Source organism: Amborella trichopoda, chromosome 8 (assembly GCF_054954075.1).
Source record: "Amborella trichopoda isolate Santa Cruz 75 chromosome 8, AtrichopodaSantaCruz75HAP2 v2.0, whole genome shotgun sequence".
Classification (NCBI taxonomy): domain Eukaryota; kingdom Viridiplantae; phylum Streptophyta; class Magnoliopsida; order Amborellales; family Amborellaceae; genus Amborella; species Amborella trichopoda.
The window spans coordinates 45,618,454-45,637,243 of record NC_142343.1 but is presented as its reverse complement, the minus strand read 5'-3'; the positions used below and the strand labels follow the sequence as shown (position 1 = coordinate 45,637,243).

The window sequence follows — 18,790 nt, the reverse complement described above, 5'->3', positions numbered from 1 at the left end:
TTCTTCACATTTTGCTTTTTATCATCTAATCCATTTCAACATTTTTACAACACTCATGGATGCATAAAGCTAAACCCACTTACCTTGACTTCTCACGGTATCACAAATCCTCACTCATGGCCTCCACGGGCTTTCCTTGGCTTCACCAGTGTGCTGTCTTGAAAGGGGCAACAATGAACTTCAAGAGAGAGGGGAAAGTTGAGAAAAATGGGAGAGACCCGTGTTGCCCAAGGCTTAAAAGGAGAGGGTGGTTGGAAAACACTGTGGCTGATGCAATCACTCATTGCTCTGACACGTATGGGGCGGCTCTGACATGTATAGAGGCTGTACGTTTGACTAAAACCACTACTGGCACTGCACTATCAAGCATCCAATTGGCGTTGCTCCAGCCGGCGCTGCTTTCTTCTTATCCCACCGGCGCTGCTCTATCAGGCACTCCTCGAACCGGTGCTACTCTCTTCTTATCCAACCAGCGCAGCTCCAACCGGCGCTGCCCTCTCTTCTCTTCCAACCGGCGCTGCCCTCTCTTCTCTTCCAACCGGCGCTGCTCTCTCTTCTCTTCCAATCGGCGCTGCTCCCTCTTCTCTTCCAACTGGCGCTGCTCGCTCTTCTCTTCCAATTGGCGTTGCTCTCTCTTCTCTTCCAACTGGCGCTGCTCTCTCTTCTCTTCCAACTGGCGCTGCTCCAACTGACATTGCCCTCTCTTCTCTTCCAACCGGCGCTGCTCTCTCTTCTCTTCCAATCGGTGCTGCTTTCTCTTCTCTTCCAACCGGCGCCACTCTCTCTTCTCTTCCAACCAGCGCTACTCTCTCTTCTCTTCCAACCGGCGCTGCTCCTTAAACATGCACGACAATGCCTCAGACGGCAATACTTCACACGCCTTTCGCGCGCTGCGAAAATCCTTACGCCTTCTCGCTCGACATTACATCTTTCTTCTCGCGCGACGATATTGGCTTGGGAGAAAATTGTGGCCCTTACAAGAAAGAAGTAGGTGATCATAATTTTAATGGTGATCCAATCCGTAAAAAGGATCAATAAAAAAATCCTACCATTAGAGAGGGTTTTGTGGATGCTCCTATCTTTTATGAAGAACAGGGTGGATGTCAAGGAATTATTCCCAAAATGTTGGAGGTAACAAGTTTCTTAGTCCCCATAGAAAGTAGCGACGAGAATGATGTTGTGGAGGTAATGATGGCGAATATATTCTTCTTGAAGTTTTACCTGAGGGAGTATCATGTGATGTGCGCGCCAAGGGTTTGGTGCTATTTTCCTTTGAAATTTTTGCTGGTGAGTTCGATATTGAAGGTAGCCATTGTGCGCTCCTATTTCTTCTCCACAACATACGATTTTCTTAAAATCATTAGGATCATGAAATATACTTTTGAGAGGTGGACAAGATTCCTCTGCAAAACGGACACAAGCACAGAAACACACGTTGCATTGTTCAACTGTCGGATTCAAACTTTGGACATAGTTGCGCCAGCATAACATTAGGCTAACACTTAAATTGGAAATCATAGTTCATTACGTTTTTGTATAGCATATCTTGTATTCAATGTGTTTCAACCTCTTCATTTTAGAGTCCACAATGATGGACAGTTTGCTGAATTGTGGCATTCTTGGTAAGTCATTTTTTGTTAATCTTTTGATGAGCCGGGTAAGGTATTGTTCTTGTGCTTGAAAAAGTCTCTGTGTATGTGTCATAATAACCTGTGTAGGATTTGGTCTGGATCCATGTTCCTTATTTGTGAACCCCATGCCATTGCTGCTTTTACCTAGTCATCTGGGAATTCTTATTAGGGGCATTCATCTGACTTAGGTGCACTTTTTGTTTTTTGGATGAATGGCTTAGGTTCACTTAAAGAGAAATTCCTTGATATGGTACATTATGAGGCCCTTATTCTATTATGTGACTGGGGAATTGGGGTTTCTGCATTCCTGTCGTAGTATTTTATGCTTGTGATTACTGAACTTGTGAAAACCTTTGTAGTTGTCTGAAATGAAGAAATGGATCACGAGCTCAAGGGTATTATTTATGTGTGCTGACATCTGATAGATCTACTTATAATGCCTGAAGTGTGTTTGTCTTTGTTGCGTGAATAATGTTGTTCTTAATATTAGATATGCTGTTTAAATTATCTATGTGACCGTCTCTTGTTTTAAGCCTAATATGTTCACTTTGCAACCATCTTATGTGCAGGTGAGGATGTTTGGAGATATGTTGGAAAGTTATCTGACGCTCAAAAGGGCATGCTTGATGATAGATTTAAGTGGAAGGTCGGTTGCACATATATCTGGTTCTTTTTATTTTTCTTCATCTTTAGTCTTTTATAGTTCTATTATTCGAATGGGTTTTGTATTTCCAGGCTCGTGAGATGGACAAAAGGAAGGAGGGAAAACCTGGGGAAGCTCGTGCAACATTAAGACGTTCTGTGAGGGACAATGGGTAGGTTATTCGTTGTTTTCCTTTTAGCTTTTGATCTAAGAAAATAACTATAACTAGCCTTTGAGTGTTGTTATTTACTTATCGTGAAGCTTAACAATATCTTGACACTTCTTTTTTGTACGAAAAAGAAAAGCTTGACACATTCAATAACCTAAAACACTATCTTGAATATAGGCTGTCATTTCATCTTACAGACTTAGAGATGCTTTTGGGTGTCTTGGATCCTAGCCACACATGCATGCGCCAGACTAATATTGAATGCCTACAGGACACACACATTATCCCCTAAAAAAGTCTAAGATAAGACAGAGAACTAGAAGCTTGTAACCATCCATCCTATAGAAAAAGTAGGGTGATTCTGAGGCATTGTTGCTATGACATGCTAAGTGGAAGGGTTTTCTAATGTTGGAAGGTTTATTTGTGCTTTATTTATTTGACGGGTTCTCCAGGAAAATGGAGAAATTGAGGAAGATGCCGAACATCGAATTAGAGGTCGGTGGGCGATGTGGAGATGTGCAACCGGAGTTTTATGTGGTCGTCGCATATCAATAAAGTTGAAGGGGAAGTTCCATAGGGCGGTTGTGAGACCAGCATTGCTTTGTAGGGCAGAATGTTGGGCCCATAGGATGAGTGTAGTCGAGATGGGGATGTTAAGATGGATGAATGACAAGACAAGAAGGGATAAAATTCGAAATGAATACATTCAGGAGAACTTAAGTGTGTCTCCAATAGGCGATAAGATGAGAGAAAGTAAACTTAGGGGGACTGGCCATGTGCAGTGGAAACTTAATACAACACTAGTTAGGAGTTGTGAGTTGGTTCAAGTGGAAGTCTCAAAACAGGCAAGGGGTAGGCCCAAAAGGGCATGGTTAGAAGTAGTGAGAAAAGATATGAGGACTTATGACCCTTGATTGAGTAGAATGGTTCATTGAGGATATGATCCTTGATGGTGCCGAATTGTGGACCAAGATTCATGTAACCGACCTCAATAGTTGGGAAAAGGCTTTGATGATGATCACGATATTTATTTGCTGTTGGTGGTGTTCTTTCCATTACATGATTTGCCTGGTCATTTGTTGGATTGCTTGTGCATCGGTGCTATTCGAAATGTGTTGCCCACTCTAAAGGTGTTGCTATTGCGAGATGCAGTGCCTATGCATCATATTTACATTTCCTCGTTGTTTTCATCTATTTTATGAATGATCACTTTTGGATGTTAAGGGATTCTGTTGTTATAACCAAGTTATTGTGCATTCTGTTCTCTTATTTCTTTCGTTGGGATAGGTGTAATCCTCTGGAACTGTTAGTTGATGCATATATATATATATATATATATATAAGCCTATGCTCATATGTTCATTTTTTTTATTCTGCATTGATAGGTTAGATGTTGCAGAGCAAAGTGGAGAGGTTATCCCCCGGCCAGTATCTGCACCTATATTGATGAGGTATATGGTGTTTCTTTTTTATCTATTTTGTGAATGAATCATAATTAGCATTAAAAAAAAAAGAGAAAAAAATAGAATCTACACACAATCTGCAAAGTTTGTTCAACTCATGGAGAATACTTCTTATTGTGGTCAACTTATCTTTATGTGGAATGCTTCTTTGGGCTAGGGCAAGCAATGGACATTTTGAGGATCCTGTGGACAGGCAACCCTTACCTGGTATGCATACAGCATCAAGCGGACCAGCTGACTGGAATGAAGCGTTGAATATCATATTGATGGGTGCTCCTGAGCAGGTTGGTTACTTATTGCTAGTGTAGTAGTAGTCGTCGTCGTTATTGTTCTTGTAGGTTATGCTATTCATAGGATTTAGGGGAAATAGACCCCAAAAAGGATTTAGGTGAAATGTGCATCTTATATTTTGTAAACATTAAGACTGGAGCTTGTCTTAGAGTACCTGATATTTTTAACAAAACATTTCTTGTTGTGGGAATTTTGACATGTTCAACTTCCCAATGAAATTATTTAGTTAAGATTACAACATTGTAGGCCTAATTCACTATTCATTATATTGAAGCTATGGATGATGTATGTATTTATATGCCTTTGCGGTTCTACTCCTGACGGAGGTTCACCTGCCTGCATAGGGCTCATGAGTGCCATTTCTTTTGCTAAATGAAAATTATAGGTGTTTCCTTTCTGCAAAAGAAGTGTGCCTCCAGAGAAATCCATGAGCATTGAATGTCAGCATTCCCAAGTTGGAGTTGCATCTGACCATGGTTTATCCTTTTGTTTTTGCACTTTGCTGGATTTCATAGTTATATACTTCGTTGCAGGCAGTTGAAGGTATGAAAGTCATCTGTCATGAGCTAACACAAGCCACAAACGATTCAGAAAGTATTGCGATGGAGGATCTAGTCAAGGATGCAGATAGACTTGTCTCATGCCTTGCAACAAAGGTTTATCATTATCTTCCAGGATCTGTTTGGTTGGAGTTATCTTCGCAAGCTTATTTGACTACTTTTAACAGGTACCCAAGACTTTTGACTTCAGTCTTGCTGGCGCCTCTTCAAGGTCATGTAAATATGTCCTGAACACCCTTATGCAGGCAAGTTTATTTGTACCCCTTTTATGTGATTGTGCTGCTCTGATATGATGTTGTTTTTGGAAGAAAATGCAGTAAAACCATATGATTCTTGCAGACATTTCAAATTAAAAGGCTAGCTCATGCTGTAAAGGAAAGTACCCTCAACATCCTTATTACCGAGCTTCTTTTATGGCTTTTGGATGAAAGAGTTCCTTTAATGGATGATGGAAGCCAACTTTTGAAGGCTTTAAATGTTTTGATGCTAAAGATTCTGGTGAGTTTTTCTTGAAGTCGACTGCTTTTGTTTTCATCGTCATATCATGTATAATTTCTTACTTTGGTTTCAGGATAATGCGGAGCGCACTTCCTCCTTTGTTGTACTGATCAACCTCTTGCGGCCTTTAGATCCCTCTAGATGGCCATTGCTTGCATCTGGTGAGACCTTTTCAGCCAGGAGTCAAAAGTTCTCTGATCTTGTTGTCAAGTGTCTCATAAAATTGACAAAGGTAGTCAGATGCCAACATAATGTGTAACACTTTGTCCCTGGTTATGTTTGGGCACACTGCTAATGTAATATTAGTTTCTTCAGGTTCTCCAGAGTACAATATTTGAGGTGGATCTTGATCGTATTCTTCAAAGCATACATCTCTATTTGCAAGAACTAGGAATGGAGGAAATACGAAAAAGGTTTATTATCAGACCAGTAGTTTTCCACTTCTTACATCATTAATTAGGACATTGAACCTGACCAATTGATAATTGCCAGAGCTGGGGCTGATGACAAGCCACTGCGCATGGTTAAAACTGTTCTACATGAGCTCGTTAAGCTTCGGGGAACTGCAATAAAGGGTCACCTTTCCATGGTTCCTATAGACATGGAACCTCAACCAATTATACTTGCATACATCGACCTTAATCTCCAGGTAAAGATTTCTTTTATACTGAAAAACTTTATTGCCACGTTGACCCATATCTTACCTCTTTGGTTATAATATTATGATGTGAATTCAGGATCTTTAAGCCAATTTTCTCTTCTTTGTGCAGACTCTTGCAGCGGCTAGAATGCTGACTCCGTCAGGACCTATTGGCCAAACACACTGGGGTGACTCTGTTTCCAATGGGCCATCACCTGCTACACATTCAGCAGATGCACAATTGAAGGTGCCATCTCAACTTTGGAACTGATATTGGAAATAAATGTGTTATTTGTCTTCTGCCTTCTTAGTCAGCATCTTTTTCCTGCCTTCTTAGTCAGCATTTTTTTGTTCTTGACATGGTTACAGCAAGAGCTTGCCGCAGTCTTCAAGAAAATTGGTGACAAGCAGACATGCACAATTGGTTTGTATGAGCTTTACCGGATCACACAGTTGTACCCCAAGGTATATACACTTTTTGTACTTGCAACACGGCCTTAGTGACTGATTCACGAGGAGCAAAGAAAGAAGTAAATGTATTTCTCCATTGAGGGCTTTTGTCTTCTGTAAATGCAACTTTACTTCTTCTCTTTGCATGCGGGGATGGGGGAAGGGAGGTTTAGATTGCACAAGGGATAGGACCTCCTTGACCCGCTCTACGTGCAAACAGGGTTTTGCACGGCTAGAACAAATGTTTGCGAATAATTTTAGTGTATAGGAGTGGTGGCAGGGATTTGACATTTAACATTGGTTCTTTCAGGTTGATATATTTGCGCAGCTACAGAATGCGAGTGAGGCCTTCCGCACTTATATAAGAGATGGATTAGCACAGGTTGGTTGGTACCCATCTAAATGATTTGGTTTCCTGTGTATTCCTATTATAAGAAGAAAGTGCTGGCTTATGAAGTACTTGTATTGTTTGATTGCAATGGAATGCAATGCAGATGGAGAGAAATACAGCAGCTGGAAGGACACCTTCGAGTGTGCCAATGTCGACTCCTCCTCCTGTAGCCATGAATCTCTCCTCTCCAAAGCTTGCACCTATGTCCCCTGTCCATACGAAGCAGCAGCACAATGTGATTAAGCATCATGAACTCACAAACAACTCCTTGGGTGTTGAACTTGATGATGCTGCTACCATGCCCAGTGGTGATGTCTCACCAAAAAGGCTGATGAACGCATTCCCCGAATTGAGGAAGCAGCTTCCCATTCCCAGAGAGGACCATGACGAGAAATATGCATTTGCAGGTAAAGGGATTATGATACGACGCCTCCCCTTTTGGGAGATTGAGGACTATGTAATTTTGTTGTGCTTTTAGTTTTAGATTGGTCTTTCTTCTCACTTATATTTGAACTGGTGGACAGCTGCACCCATTAGTGGGACATTGGATGCCATCCGAGAGAGAATGAAGAGCATGCAGGCAGCTGCAGCTGCCGGGAATACAGAGGGGGGTGGGGGTGGTAATGTGGAAGTTACGATGATGCCACCTAATGTTCTTCCTATGGATGAGAAGGCATTGTCGGGCCTCCAGGCTCGCATGGAAAGGCTAAAAAGCGGTGCTGTGGAGCCCATGTAGGAGGGAGTGTGCATCTTCCCAGTTTCAATTTCAAGGAGTTCTGCGCTTAGAGAGAGAGAGAGAGAGAGAGAGAGAGAGAGAGATGAAGCACAATGATTTGGATGGAATTAAAGGAAAGCCCTCTATACATTTGCTAGAGGAAGAGCCAGGGATTGTGGATATAACATGCTTGGTGAGCGAGTTGTATATTTTTCCTGCCACTTAACCCAGCTTTTTCGATCCCGTTCAATTCGAATTGGTGATGTCCTGTATGGTGCATATATAGTTTTGATTTCTTTGTAGCGAGAAGGCTGAACTCTCGCGATATGTTGTTTGAATGGTGAATTCATGATGCATATAATTCTTTCTTTTCTCAATAGATCTTTGTCATTATGTATGTAACCTGCACCATCTTTCTCCCGGTTTCTTCATGCACAGCTGTGTCGGTGTTGTGGGAATTAACTACCAAAACCAATTATCGCATATCAAAGTGAAGCATTGGAAATGAGAGTCTTGGCTTTAGGATATTGGACTCGTAGTTTCTGTGAACAATCTTGGAAAATGGAGATGGAATAAACTCACGGGGACCTTTAGATGCATATCCTTAATGTGTCTCATATGTCTGGATGCATGTTTGACCAGCGGACTGATTTCGTTTTATTTGAAGAAGTGAAACCCAACTTGGGATACCTGTTAAAAAAACTGAGTGCAACAGATTCGAATTGTCATCCCATGTTTTACTATTCTTGAAAAAAGCGACCAACGAAAGCATAAAGTCTCTCGATATATTATATGGCCCCACCGTCGATGGCCAGAAAAGATGGAAAATTTACTTCAAGTTTCTCAGCATAATATCAGAAAAGTGCCTCAAATGGTATCTAAACAGGTTTATTATTGGGAAAATAATAAATTGCACTTGAGGATATGCTTTTAAGTTTTTATATGAATCAATTTTTTTCAAATTGCTTTTATTGGGTATTCGAAATTGGGAACATTCAGGTGTATCTTGGTATCCGGCACAAGCAAGGCATTTGTGTGAAATGACGAACTTATCCGGCACAAGCAAGGCATTTATTCCTTCCTTGCCCCTTCATCTTGAACATTTGGGATTGGGCTCGTTAGAGTATCAATCTATTCGTTACCATTCAACAGATTGTAGATCAGTCATTATCCAATGATTGTCCCCTGTGGTTTTACTACCTCTAACGAGGCTGAAACACGGGGTTTGTTAGAAGGCCTGAAACCGCTCTCTAAATGGCAGGGTGAAAAGATAATTGCAGGAGATTCGCCAAATGTTATAGCTTGGAGTAGAGAGGAGTTCAATATTCCTTGGAGATTAAGATCCTTGTTTCATGAAATTAGGGATAAGGTCTCGCAGCTTAATGTTGATCTCCGTCATCGTTATAGGGAGGCTAATGAGGGGGTTTCCAAGTTCATCATTGGTTGTTAATCTATCTTAATTTTATGCTCTTATTGTTAATGCGGTTTCAATACAAGAAATCTTTGTGATAGCCTTAAAATATATTTTCATCTTTAATTATAAAATTTAAAGCTTAAAAAATAGTGTAGATCAAGCAGATCTATGAAAACTTGAAAATTGACGGTAAAAAATTACGTTACAAGATGTGTTATTTCCAAAACTTGAAATCCATTTTTTTCTCATATCCATGCATCTTGATGTCGAGATGTTCTAGTGAAATGTTTAAGTTGGGCTCTTATTTGATTGTGTAAAGCCTTGGCTCTATATAAACTTTTCCTTTTTATAAATTGTTTAATACTTTTGCTTCAAAGCTGCCCTATGTTTACGTGTGTACAATAATAAAGTCGCCATTCATGCAAAGCATGTGCAAACAACCATTTTACGAAAACACAACTGAGACGACTTAATAAGGTTTCTTTCGATATTTCCTTGAGACATAGGGGTATTTGGTAATTTCTTTTTTGTAAATTAATAAAGAAAAACTTTATATAGAGCCTAAGCTTTAAGAGATCAAATTAGAAAACTTAAGTAGAAGAGGTTGTTTTGATGCTCAAATATCCACAAATCGATCATCTTGACACTAAGATGCATCTCAACACCAAGATGCATCTCAACACCAAGATGCATGAACATGAGAAGAAAATGAATTCTAAGTTTTGAAAATAATCCATCTTGTAGCATATTTTGTGACCGACAATTTTCAAGATTTTTAAATTTTTATAGATCATATGCTACTTTTGAAGTTTTAAATTTTATATATTTTAAAGCTATCACAAATATTTTTAATGAAACATTTTTTAACACTATTTGAAGGTGCGCTACTTCGATTCTTTAGAGCCTCAATTCAATACGAACGGCAACCGGTAAGTAAATCTGTTCATTTTTCAATTTATGCGGAAGGAAGAAAGACAAAATTGGAAAAAAAAACGAAAAAGAAAAGAAAACGCTTGTCGCTTATTTCGTTCATTATTCTCTCCTCCTTTTTTGTGTCTTCCCTTTCGAGAGAGATAGAGAGGTGTTCCCATTTGTATTAAGGTGGTTTTCTGTTGCTGATGGTGTAGAGAGAAGAGAGAGAGCGAGAGAGAGAGAGAGGGAGTAAGGGATGAAAGGAGGAGGAGGAGGAGGAGGAGGAGGCGGAGGGGTTTTGGGAGGAGGGGGGAAGAGGGGATGGAGGAGATTGGGTACAGCAGTTGTGGGGCTGGTAATGCTCTCAATGCTCGTCCCCCTCGTCTTCTTACTAGGCCTCCACAGTGGCTTCCAATCCAACGGTATTCTCGCTTTCACTTGTTCGTGCATCAATCGATGTCTCCTGCTTTTTCAGATCTAACTCTTTCCTCTTCCACTTTGGAAGATGGATGGTTGTTCTTATAACTGGATCTGTTTTACTTTTCTTCACAGTAGTTCCCTCTTCTTTTTTTTTCCTGACTATTTTTTTGAAACTTTTTTCCAATGAACCAGTGCTCCTTTCTCCCCACTCTGATTATTCTGCATTTTATATTCTACTAGTTTCTGGATCAAAGTTTTAATTGGTGAAGTTTTTGAGATTCATCACTTTATTTCTGTCTACTCATTTGGATCTCTGCTGCATTAGCTTCTGTTTTTTCCTTTGGGTGAAATGTTCAAGCATACGTTCATTTAACTTCTGTGATTTATGAGTTTATTATGAGATACTGTAATGGCTGATGAGCAACCTCTGATTATTCTTTTAATCATCTTCAGGTTATATTGGTGAAGATAGAAATTCTCCTCTGGTAAGTTCAATTCCTTAGTGGGATGTTTATTTAATACTTGTATTGTAACTGAAACATAGAGGGTAATTTAGTGTGTGCTTTTGATCTGGTTGCATTTTCTCAATGGAATAGCACTTTGATTTGATGTGCATGCGTGATGTTTCAGAATGCTAGATTCCCTGGATTGGATCCATTGGTCTCTGATCGAGCTAAGAACCAGAGAGGGGTATTGTCTCTTTTGTATTGTATTTTGTGAATTGCTGATTTTTAGGTAGACCGGGCATAGGCTCAAAAGATTTGAAATGCTTAGGTTTTAGGTTATTCACTGAATTGCTTTTGTGCCTTTTCTTCCGTTTAGGCTGTGAAGTCCGATCACATAATTGATGTCATTCAGCAATTAAGTTCACCGCTCGCTAAGGTACAACTTCATATTGATATCCATTTGCTTTTGAAAATCATATTCTTGTGCGAAGATGCAGGAAGGATGGAAAGAAAAATGAATGTCCTGTTGCTTGCTAGTATAACTGCCTTAGTTTTTCATCTCTACAATGTCAAATGATGCTGCAAATACAATAAAAATCAGGGCATGGTATCTGCCATCATGACAGTTGTATGCCTTATGGCTTATTTCACAAATATCTGCATATAATAATGGGTGGGAAGGTTTTTTGGAGAAGTTGTTTAGCAATTTTTTCTTTCCTTTTTGCTAATTGAGCGCCTGTTTAGCGTGTCCATGCACCATTTTTGAGATAGCAGCCATCAAAACACTTGGACACCCGATCCATCTTCGCCACTTTGATCCTTCATGGTCTAGGCATGCCAAATCCACTTGATGGCTGCATTCTCTGGGTCTAACTTACAAAATATTTCCGGTCAACTATATGTATGCCTTGAAAATAGATATTAGTGAGAAGTCAAATTAAAAAGAATCTCCCTTGTGCTGACAGATGCACTTTGTTTAAGTGAAATAATGGACCTCATCTTGGCTACATTATTGTTAGATGATTGTTAGATGTATATACCATCAACAAGTGAGAGGGCCGGAATTTCCATAAAATATCTTGCATTTTCTACTTTTATGACAAGAATCCTGTGATTATGTGCATTCCTTACTGATCCTGATCATATCATAGAACTCATATGAGACATTAGCACTTGTCCAAAAACCTTCACAAGGTGAGATTAAGGCAATAAGGACTTAGAGTGCTAATGAACCCAGTCAAAAATCATTATGCTACCTACTCCGAATAAAAACACCTCAAACTCCTTGACATCCAACCAAAGATCCTCTTGCATCTCACCACTTTATTGCTTATTAAAAACATCCGCAATCAATGCATAAAATTGCCCATGGATACTCAAGCAGGTCGCCATGCTTTCGGATGAGATCACATTTATGTCTCACATTGACTATCCTTTGAGAGAATTTAGCATTTTTATGCCCTTCCTTTAACCACTTGTTCTTAGACTTTTACATCCAACTTAGGACCTCTGGTCTTTACACTTCTGGCATATCTTCTTTGGATTATTTGGTCCTACCTTTCTCCTCATCTGACAAGGAGACCAGATTTCTTTAGGGCGTGTTTGATAATAGGAAGTGGCTTCTGGAAGTTGAGAACTTCTCAACTTTTCGTGTTTGATAAAAATGAGAACCCCAAATTGAAAGTTTTCATCTTCCCACACCCCGGTGTAAAAAAAGTTCCGACCCAATGGTCGGAACCTAAAATAGGAAGCTCTAAACTTCCTCCCCATTCGATAACCCGGAGCACCCCTCCTCTTCGATAAAACCCTAATCTCTGAGCACAGCCCCTTGTTGAGCACCCATCCCACTGAGCACTCCTCTCTACGCCGTTGAGCACCCACCCCGTTGAGCGCCCCTCTTTTCGCAACTTTCCATCTCGCTGTTGAGCCAGCCCAACATGCCATTATCTTGAGGTATGCACTTTATTCTCTCTGTTATTGATCATTGTGTTTGTTCCTGAGCTCTTGAAGCAAAGGGCTCGTATTATTGATCTCTGTGTTTGTTCTTGAGCTCTTGAAGCTTAGAGCTCTTATACCCCATGATTTTAGGGTACAAGTTTTTTTGTGGGGTTTTCCCTCTCTGTTGACTTCCAATTTGGGTATTCTTAGTTTTTTTTTTTTCTCTTTCTCTCTGTTATTTTCTCACTGTTTGAAAATGGGCAATGGATGTTACTTGCTTATGAAATGCCCCAAGTGTTTAATGTTTGCTGGAACTTAGTGTTTCTATTCGATTATTTGGGGTCGTATTCTTTGATCATGGATGATTTGATTTTTGTTCATTTCTCCAAATGTTGGGCTTCTTTTCCATGGCTGTTGATTAATGGGTGTAATATATAATTTGCTCAATGCCTAGAAATAACCATGCTCTCTCTCTCTCTCTCTCTCTTACATCACGCATGTGTGTGTTGGTGAAATTGAAGTATTGTGAAATTGAAATATTGAGTTGGTTTTGAAATCTTATGCGAGTGCTTCTATGATGAATTCACTGATGTAGCTTCTGTGTATTGGATGTGAATTGTCCTTGGTAAATTATGAATGTTTAATGTTCTATGAATCTATCAATACAGAAACTCCAGTATGGCCTTTGTGAAACTGTCCATGCAAATGTGGTAAATTGATTGTACTTGCTTTTTGTTGTAATTTTCAAATGCTATTTGATCTATCTTCAAGTGTAGATGAGATTTTGGGATCATAATTTGGTAGAAACTACAAGTCTAATTTGGAAAGCATATAAGGTTTTAAACTTTACCTTTCTTTCAACTACATGCTTGAGTTTTTGCGACAAAGGCATCCATCGCAATAGCTTTTTCTGACACTTCCCCATCTTAGATTTTTTATTCTATTGGATAGATTTTACTGCAAAACCAGTTTCCAATCCAGCTTTTATTCTTATCTGGTATTCATTTTGATTTCCTTTCCATTTCTCAAAATGATATAGCAATTTCCTTTAAAGTTAAAGTCATTTGCATTGCCTAAACTAACCATAAATAATATCTTCTTAGGCACATTTGAAAAGAAATGTATTTTTTAATTGAATGAAGGACTTTTTCTTAGTTTTTGATTTGATTTTGTGGTGTTCATCTTAAGTTTAATGGACCATCATCTCTCTTGATGTAATTGAATCATATCTTGACCAAATTTATCAATTTAGAGATGATCACATGCTGTGTGTAATAGATTAACACCACACATAGATACATGTTGCTTTTGCATCAAAGGAATGCAACAAAATGGGCAATGGTTGTTACTTGCATTGTTTTGATCTATTTTTTGCATGACATTTATCATGCTCGAGCTCTACATGTTGATAAAGTATATGAGTATAATTTCTTAGTGCTGCCTTTTTTTACAATAGAAAACTAGTAACAAATTTGTCATTTTCCAGTCAATTTCTTGTCATGTAAATATGTGTTACAATTGTGTATATGATGATCAGAATTATTTATAACAATCCAATGTAAAATTTGATAGCTTGTGTGTGTCACAAAGTTCAAAATTTTGTTTTTTGAAGTTGTAGTTTAGTTACTAGAATATAAAAGAGGGTGAGGTTTGTATAAGGTTGCCTCCTTATATTTGGTGATATTTGTTTCTTACACCTGTGGCATTAATATCATATGCGTTTGTATAACTATGAATGTGGCTTTATGAACCTTTTGAAGTCTTTTGTTTCATATATTGATGCATCATGCATGTAAATTGGTCATGATTATCCTACTTTCATGACTAGTCTTTGATTTCTCGTTACTGATTTGATGATTTACTTCTCCATTTTGAAGGGATCTATTATTTGAGATCTTTATTCCTATAAAATATTTGGTAGTGTAACTCTAGTATTTGAGATCTATCATGTGGTGTTAGTGGTGGACATATGAAAAATGTAACTCTTGCCAATGGGATGAAAACCAGTCTTTTCTCTAATCCAATACAGATACCCAGTACTTCTTTAACTTCCCAGGAGGTTATCAAACACAGAAACCAGGAACTCTACTTCTTTAACTTCCTCGGAGGTTATCAAACACAGAAACCAGAAACTTCTTAACTTCTCAGGGGATTATCAAACACAGCCAGGAACTTCTTAACTTCCCAGGGAGGTTATCAAACACAGAAACTAGGAACTTCTTAAGTTCACAGAACTTAAGAACTTCTAATTTACAGTTCCTGAACTTGCTTCCAGTTATCAAACGGGCCCTTAATATCTGTCCAGCAGTGTTCTTCTATAACACAGCCTTCCAACTAGCCAATTGCCCCCTAACCTCTCTACTGGTCCATACCTTCAAAATTCATACAAACATCTAAAATTTTCTTACAAACATGAATCCTACCCAACCTTCCACCTGAATAAATACTCTTGATGCAAAACCGTATCAATCCATAAAAGAGTTTAAAATTGTGCCTCAAATAATTGGTATGCATTTTAGTGTTTATCTGAGGGGATTCTTTGAGATCCACTTGATGGATGGTCTTATGAGAAAGTTTCAGCAAGTGCAGCTCCTGCTCTACCAAACCAAGATTACTGTCAAGTTGTGTGATAATTGCTTCCACCTAACTATGTATTGGTGAAGGGGCTCTGATTCAACTAGCTGCACCCGTTTATCATTAACTTAATCTCATCAGCTGTTGTGCTCTCTTCCTGCAAGAAAGTTCTACCCATAAACTTGCGATAGCTCCAGAGTTGGTGCCCTTGCAATGGCACTGATTCCCCTTTTTGCTGGTTTCCTTCTTTTATTGTCCACTGGGTTCCCTTTTCTTGACGGAACATATGGTAGGGGATTGACTTTTACACTTTGACTCTAACAACTGAATGTTAACATAGTCGTGTCCTGCAGGATTAAATTTAGAAGTCCTCATGTGCGTCTTTATTTGCATTTATGATGGCCCTATTGTTTTAGAATGGTGAACATCGAGATTTAATATTAAACTTAACTTCTTTCCAAATACACATGATTGTAATATTTATTTAATTGGACCATAGTTAGGATTTCTGAATAAGTTGGGGTGTGTTTTTTTCATGAACTGTTGTGCTTCTGTGTTTGTTACGTGGGAGTGAAAGCCACTGCTTGATGTTTCCAACAGCCTTAGAAGTGACGTCAAGTGGCATTGTTTTAGGAGACTACCACTTTCACGATAACACATGGAAGCAGTGGCTTTCAAACTTTGTCAATCCCTCTTCCACAAAACAAACACACCCCTACTCTCATTTGCTCATACCTTTGGCAAAATTAAATTTATGCCCTCAAGTTGGTTTATTTTCTATTCTTGTCATCTAAGTTCTATTTCCCATTGTTTTTCTTATAAAGATTGCCTCATATTGATTTTCTTTCAATTTCAGTTTCCTAGATTTTCACAAGCTTTTGTGCAATGTGTCTGTCTTAACTCTTAAGCTTAAGGATTTCCATATTCAGCTATCACCTCTTATGTTTGAGCATGGACCTTCCACTCATGTTCCAAAAAACGCCGGGCGACGCCTAGGCGGCCGGGGGGGGGGGGGGGGGGGTGTAGGCCGCCATCAACGCTCAAAAGGGGCCAAGAGGTGTCCAGTAATCCTGTTTTAGGTGCAAATTTTGTATAAAGAATACATACTTATGCATTATTTTCGCTTACGAATACCACAAAGACAAAGATATTCATGCATACTGACCCTATACTTTCTTCCCCATTAAAGTCAAATGCAAACAAATAAAAACACCAAAAATGTTGGGTTTTTGTGGCTTTTAAAGGCCTAGAGAACTTGTAAATAAAATGATATAGAGTGGAATATGCACTTCAATGGGACTGTGTGTTGACTGACCAAGGGTTGGATGGTTTATGGCCTTGGTCATGTCTAAAACCCTTGGCCCTGGGTATGTGGCACATCCGAAAATGGTTTGAAGTGGGTTACCCCTTGTTGAGGTCGTAAAGATTCCAAGGATCATGTTTGTAGGGCAGGAACTCTTGTGTGCGGTTGTAGGCCTGTGAGAGCAAAGGCCAAATCCTCAACAGACTTCTGCACAGCATGTACATATGACAGTCGCATGGGAAGCAGTCTTTTTTACAGGGACACGTGTACATGTGCATTGAGAGAGCCCCTTTTGCACTGTAGTGCCCTTTTTGCACTGTAGTGATAAGTGCTAGACTTGCTCTTAAAGGGGGGATTGTAATCCACATTCTAAGATCATAGTCCCACTGTTTTATTATCCAACTTTGACAAGCCAATCATGAACCCCTATAAAGAGACTGTAGGTCATGGGACTTTTGTTGGGTTAGATAAGAGAATATTTGTGGATCATGGTTTCTAGGGCGAGGGGAGCGCCCTTAGTGTCGCTTATTTTGACCCAATGGTACAAATCCACTCTTAGTATATTTTATTTTGGTATTATAAATGTTTTTTTGATTTTTAAATATATATATTTTTTTCAGAATAGTAAAATATTGTTTCTACTGTAAATTTTCATAAAAGGGTATTTTTGAAAATTTTTAAAACTTTAAAATAGCACATGTGGGACCAATGATCAAACCCTATATGTGGCACTCCGTGCAGAAGAGGGATCACACCATATTTTTGTTAAGCAATATTTGGCACACCCTATTTTATTGCTAAAGGGGGTGTCACGCCTCTTTTTTTTAACAAAAAGCGGGCCACTTTTTTTTATGAAAGAAAAGGGGGCCCACGCCACATTTTGTGGCACAATCCCTCAGGATTTTTTGTTAGGAAGAAAGGGGCTTACCCCCCTTAATTTAAAATCAAATTTAAATTTGATAAATCCAAATATTTGAGATCTAATGAGATATGGTTTCCCAAATATTGTGGGAAATCTAAATTAGATTTATCTAGAAAATATTATAAGTTTTATTTCAAATTTAAAAGGATAAAGTTTAAATTTGATTGGTTTGATTTTAAGTAGGAGTGGATTGGGTTAAAGTGTAAAGGGATAAGGTTCCTAATTTTTCACCCAAAAGCATGGCTGATTTTTGGGATGGATGGCTCTGATTAAATCTCTCACCCCATAGATTTCCTATTTATCCTAATTGGGTGAAACTGAAAATTAGCTAAGGCAAATCCTATTCAAACTAGAAGATAAGTTTTCTCTAGATCTCTTTTTATTTAAAGACGAGCTTATTTGAGATCTAATAACAAGATTTTCTATTGCTCCCAAGAGATCTCTCTCCCTTACATAGCAATTATTGGGATCTCTCTCTTCCTCACGCATCAAATTTGGGGGAGACCTCTCTCCCTTCCTCTAATTTGGGGATCGATCTCTCCTCTTCATGCCAATAAAAAGTTCATCTCTCTCTCTTTTATTTTACCACGCCATCTCTCTCTTAATCTAAAGAGAGGCACGCTATCTGTCTAAGACATGCCACCTCTCTCTCTATCTCCTGTATATTTTTGTCTTGAAAGAAAAATTAGAGGTGGCATATTTTAGGAAAGATTAGAGGTGGCCTATTTGAGGAGAAACCTTATACTAGGATTTGCTGTATTTTTCAAAGGAAGAAGAGAGAAGCTTAACTTAGACAGATATTAACGTCGAGATCAACCCTATTTGTTCCCATAGGGTTTGTATAAACCCTAGGTTATTTTTGAGCTATTTTAAACCTTAGAGGAAGAAGGATAGGCTACAAAACTTTGCTATCAAAGAATTTCCAACACCACCTTAAGGAGGAAAAGTGTGCCATTGGTCTGGGAATCGGGTGTGGGGTGTACGAAGTTCTGGTTGGGTAACTCTAGGCATCTTTCAGTAAATCTTCCCATTAATTTTTATTTATTTTTGGTTTTATTTTCTATTTTTTTGTAATTTTTCAGGAACTCATATTGTGTTAATTTTTTTTTATAATAGCTAGTTTAAAGTTCTTGGATGGTTTCTATTTCTCTTGGCAATAAAATAAACATCTTAGATTGTATTTAGGGCATTGTTTTTATTTTCCAGCAATATATTGTGGTACATGTAAGTGGAATTCAGGTATTGGGAATAAAAGTAAAAAGAAAATTTTGAATTTAATACCATAAGTTCCACATAGCCGCACCTTTAAAAAAATACCCCACTCGATGGTTATTTTTGCACCTAAGTAGGCGCAGTCTCCCGGTGGATGCCCAAGTACCTAGGCGTCCGCCTAGGCTGACTAGGTGGGCG

The 18,790-nt window shown here is 38.8% G+C and overlaps 2 protein-coding genes across 9 annotated transcripts in view; both read left to right on the top strand.

The window, feature by feature from the left end:
• MOR1 (ARM repeat superfamily protein) overlaps positions 1 to 7,828 on the top strand; it is a 38,701-nt gene extending 30,873 nt beyond the window's left edge. For both annotated transcript variants that reach the window (XM_006842592.4, XM_020666024.2), the window contains 15 exons: positions 2,201 to 2,277; positions 2,367 to 2,446; positions 3,829 to 3,894; positions 4,064 to 4,190; positions 4,731 to 4,853; positions 4,925 to 5,002; positions 5,097 to 5,255; positions 5,329 to 5,487; positions 5,571 to 5,668; positions 5,748 to 5,904; positions 6,026 to 6,142; positions 6,265 to 6,360; positions 6,656 to 6,727; positions 6,840 to 7,143; positions 7,261 to 7,828. In XM_006842592.4, the coding sequence (XP_006842655.1) occupies positions 2,201 to 2,277; positions 2,367 to 2,446; positions 3,829 to 3,894; positions 4,064 to 4,190; positions 4,731 to 4,853; positions 4,925 to 5,002; positions 5,097 to 5,255; positions 5,329 to 5,487; positions 5,571 to 5,668; positions 5,748 to 5,904; positions 6,026 to 6,142; positions 6,265 to 6,360; positions 6,656 to 6,727; positions 6,840 to 7,143; positions 7,261 to 7,472 (1,925 nt within the window). In that variant the 3' untranslated portion in view covers positions 7,473 to 7,828. The remainder of the gene's footprint in view (positions 1 to 2,200; positions 2,278 to 2,366; positions 2,447 to 3,828; positions 3,895 to 4,063; positions 4,191 to 4,730; positions 4,854 to 4,924; positions 5,003 to 5,096; positions 5,256 to 5,328; positions 5,488 to 5,570; positions 5,669 to 5,747; positions 5,905 to 6,025; positions 6,143 to 6,264; positions 6,361 to 6,655; positions 6,728 to 6,839; positions 7,144 to 7,260) is intronic.
• Positions 7,829 to 9,915: 2,087 nt separating this feature from the next.
• GAUT7 (galacturonosyltransferase 7) overlaps positions 9,916 to 18,790 on the top strand; it is a 29,971-nt gene continuing 21,096 nt past the window's right edge. For 3 of the 7 annotated variants that reach the window (XM_088874117.1, XM_088874115.1, XM_020666114.2), the window contains exons 1-4: positions 9,918 to 10,199; positions 10,651 to 10,682; positions 10,828 to 10,887; positions 11,020 to 11,079. In XM_088874117.1, the coding sequence (XP_088730243.1) occupies positions 10,034 to 10,199; positions 10,651 to 10,682; positions 10,828 to 10,887; positions 11,020 to 11,079 (318 nt within the window). In that variant the 5' untranslated portion in view covers positions 9,918 to 10,033. Of the gene's footprint in view, positions 10,200 to 10,650; positions 10,683 to 10,827; positions 10,888 to 11,019; positions 11,080 to 18,790 lie in introns of all 7 variants that reach the window. The other 4 variants (XM_088874116.1, XM_088874112.1, XM_088874113.1 and 1 more) reach the window with 3 other exon arrangements.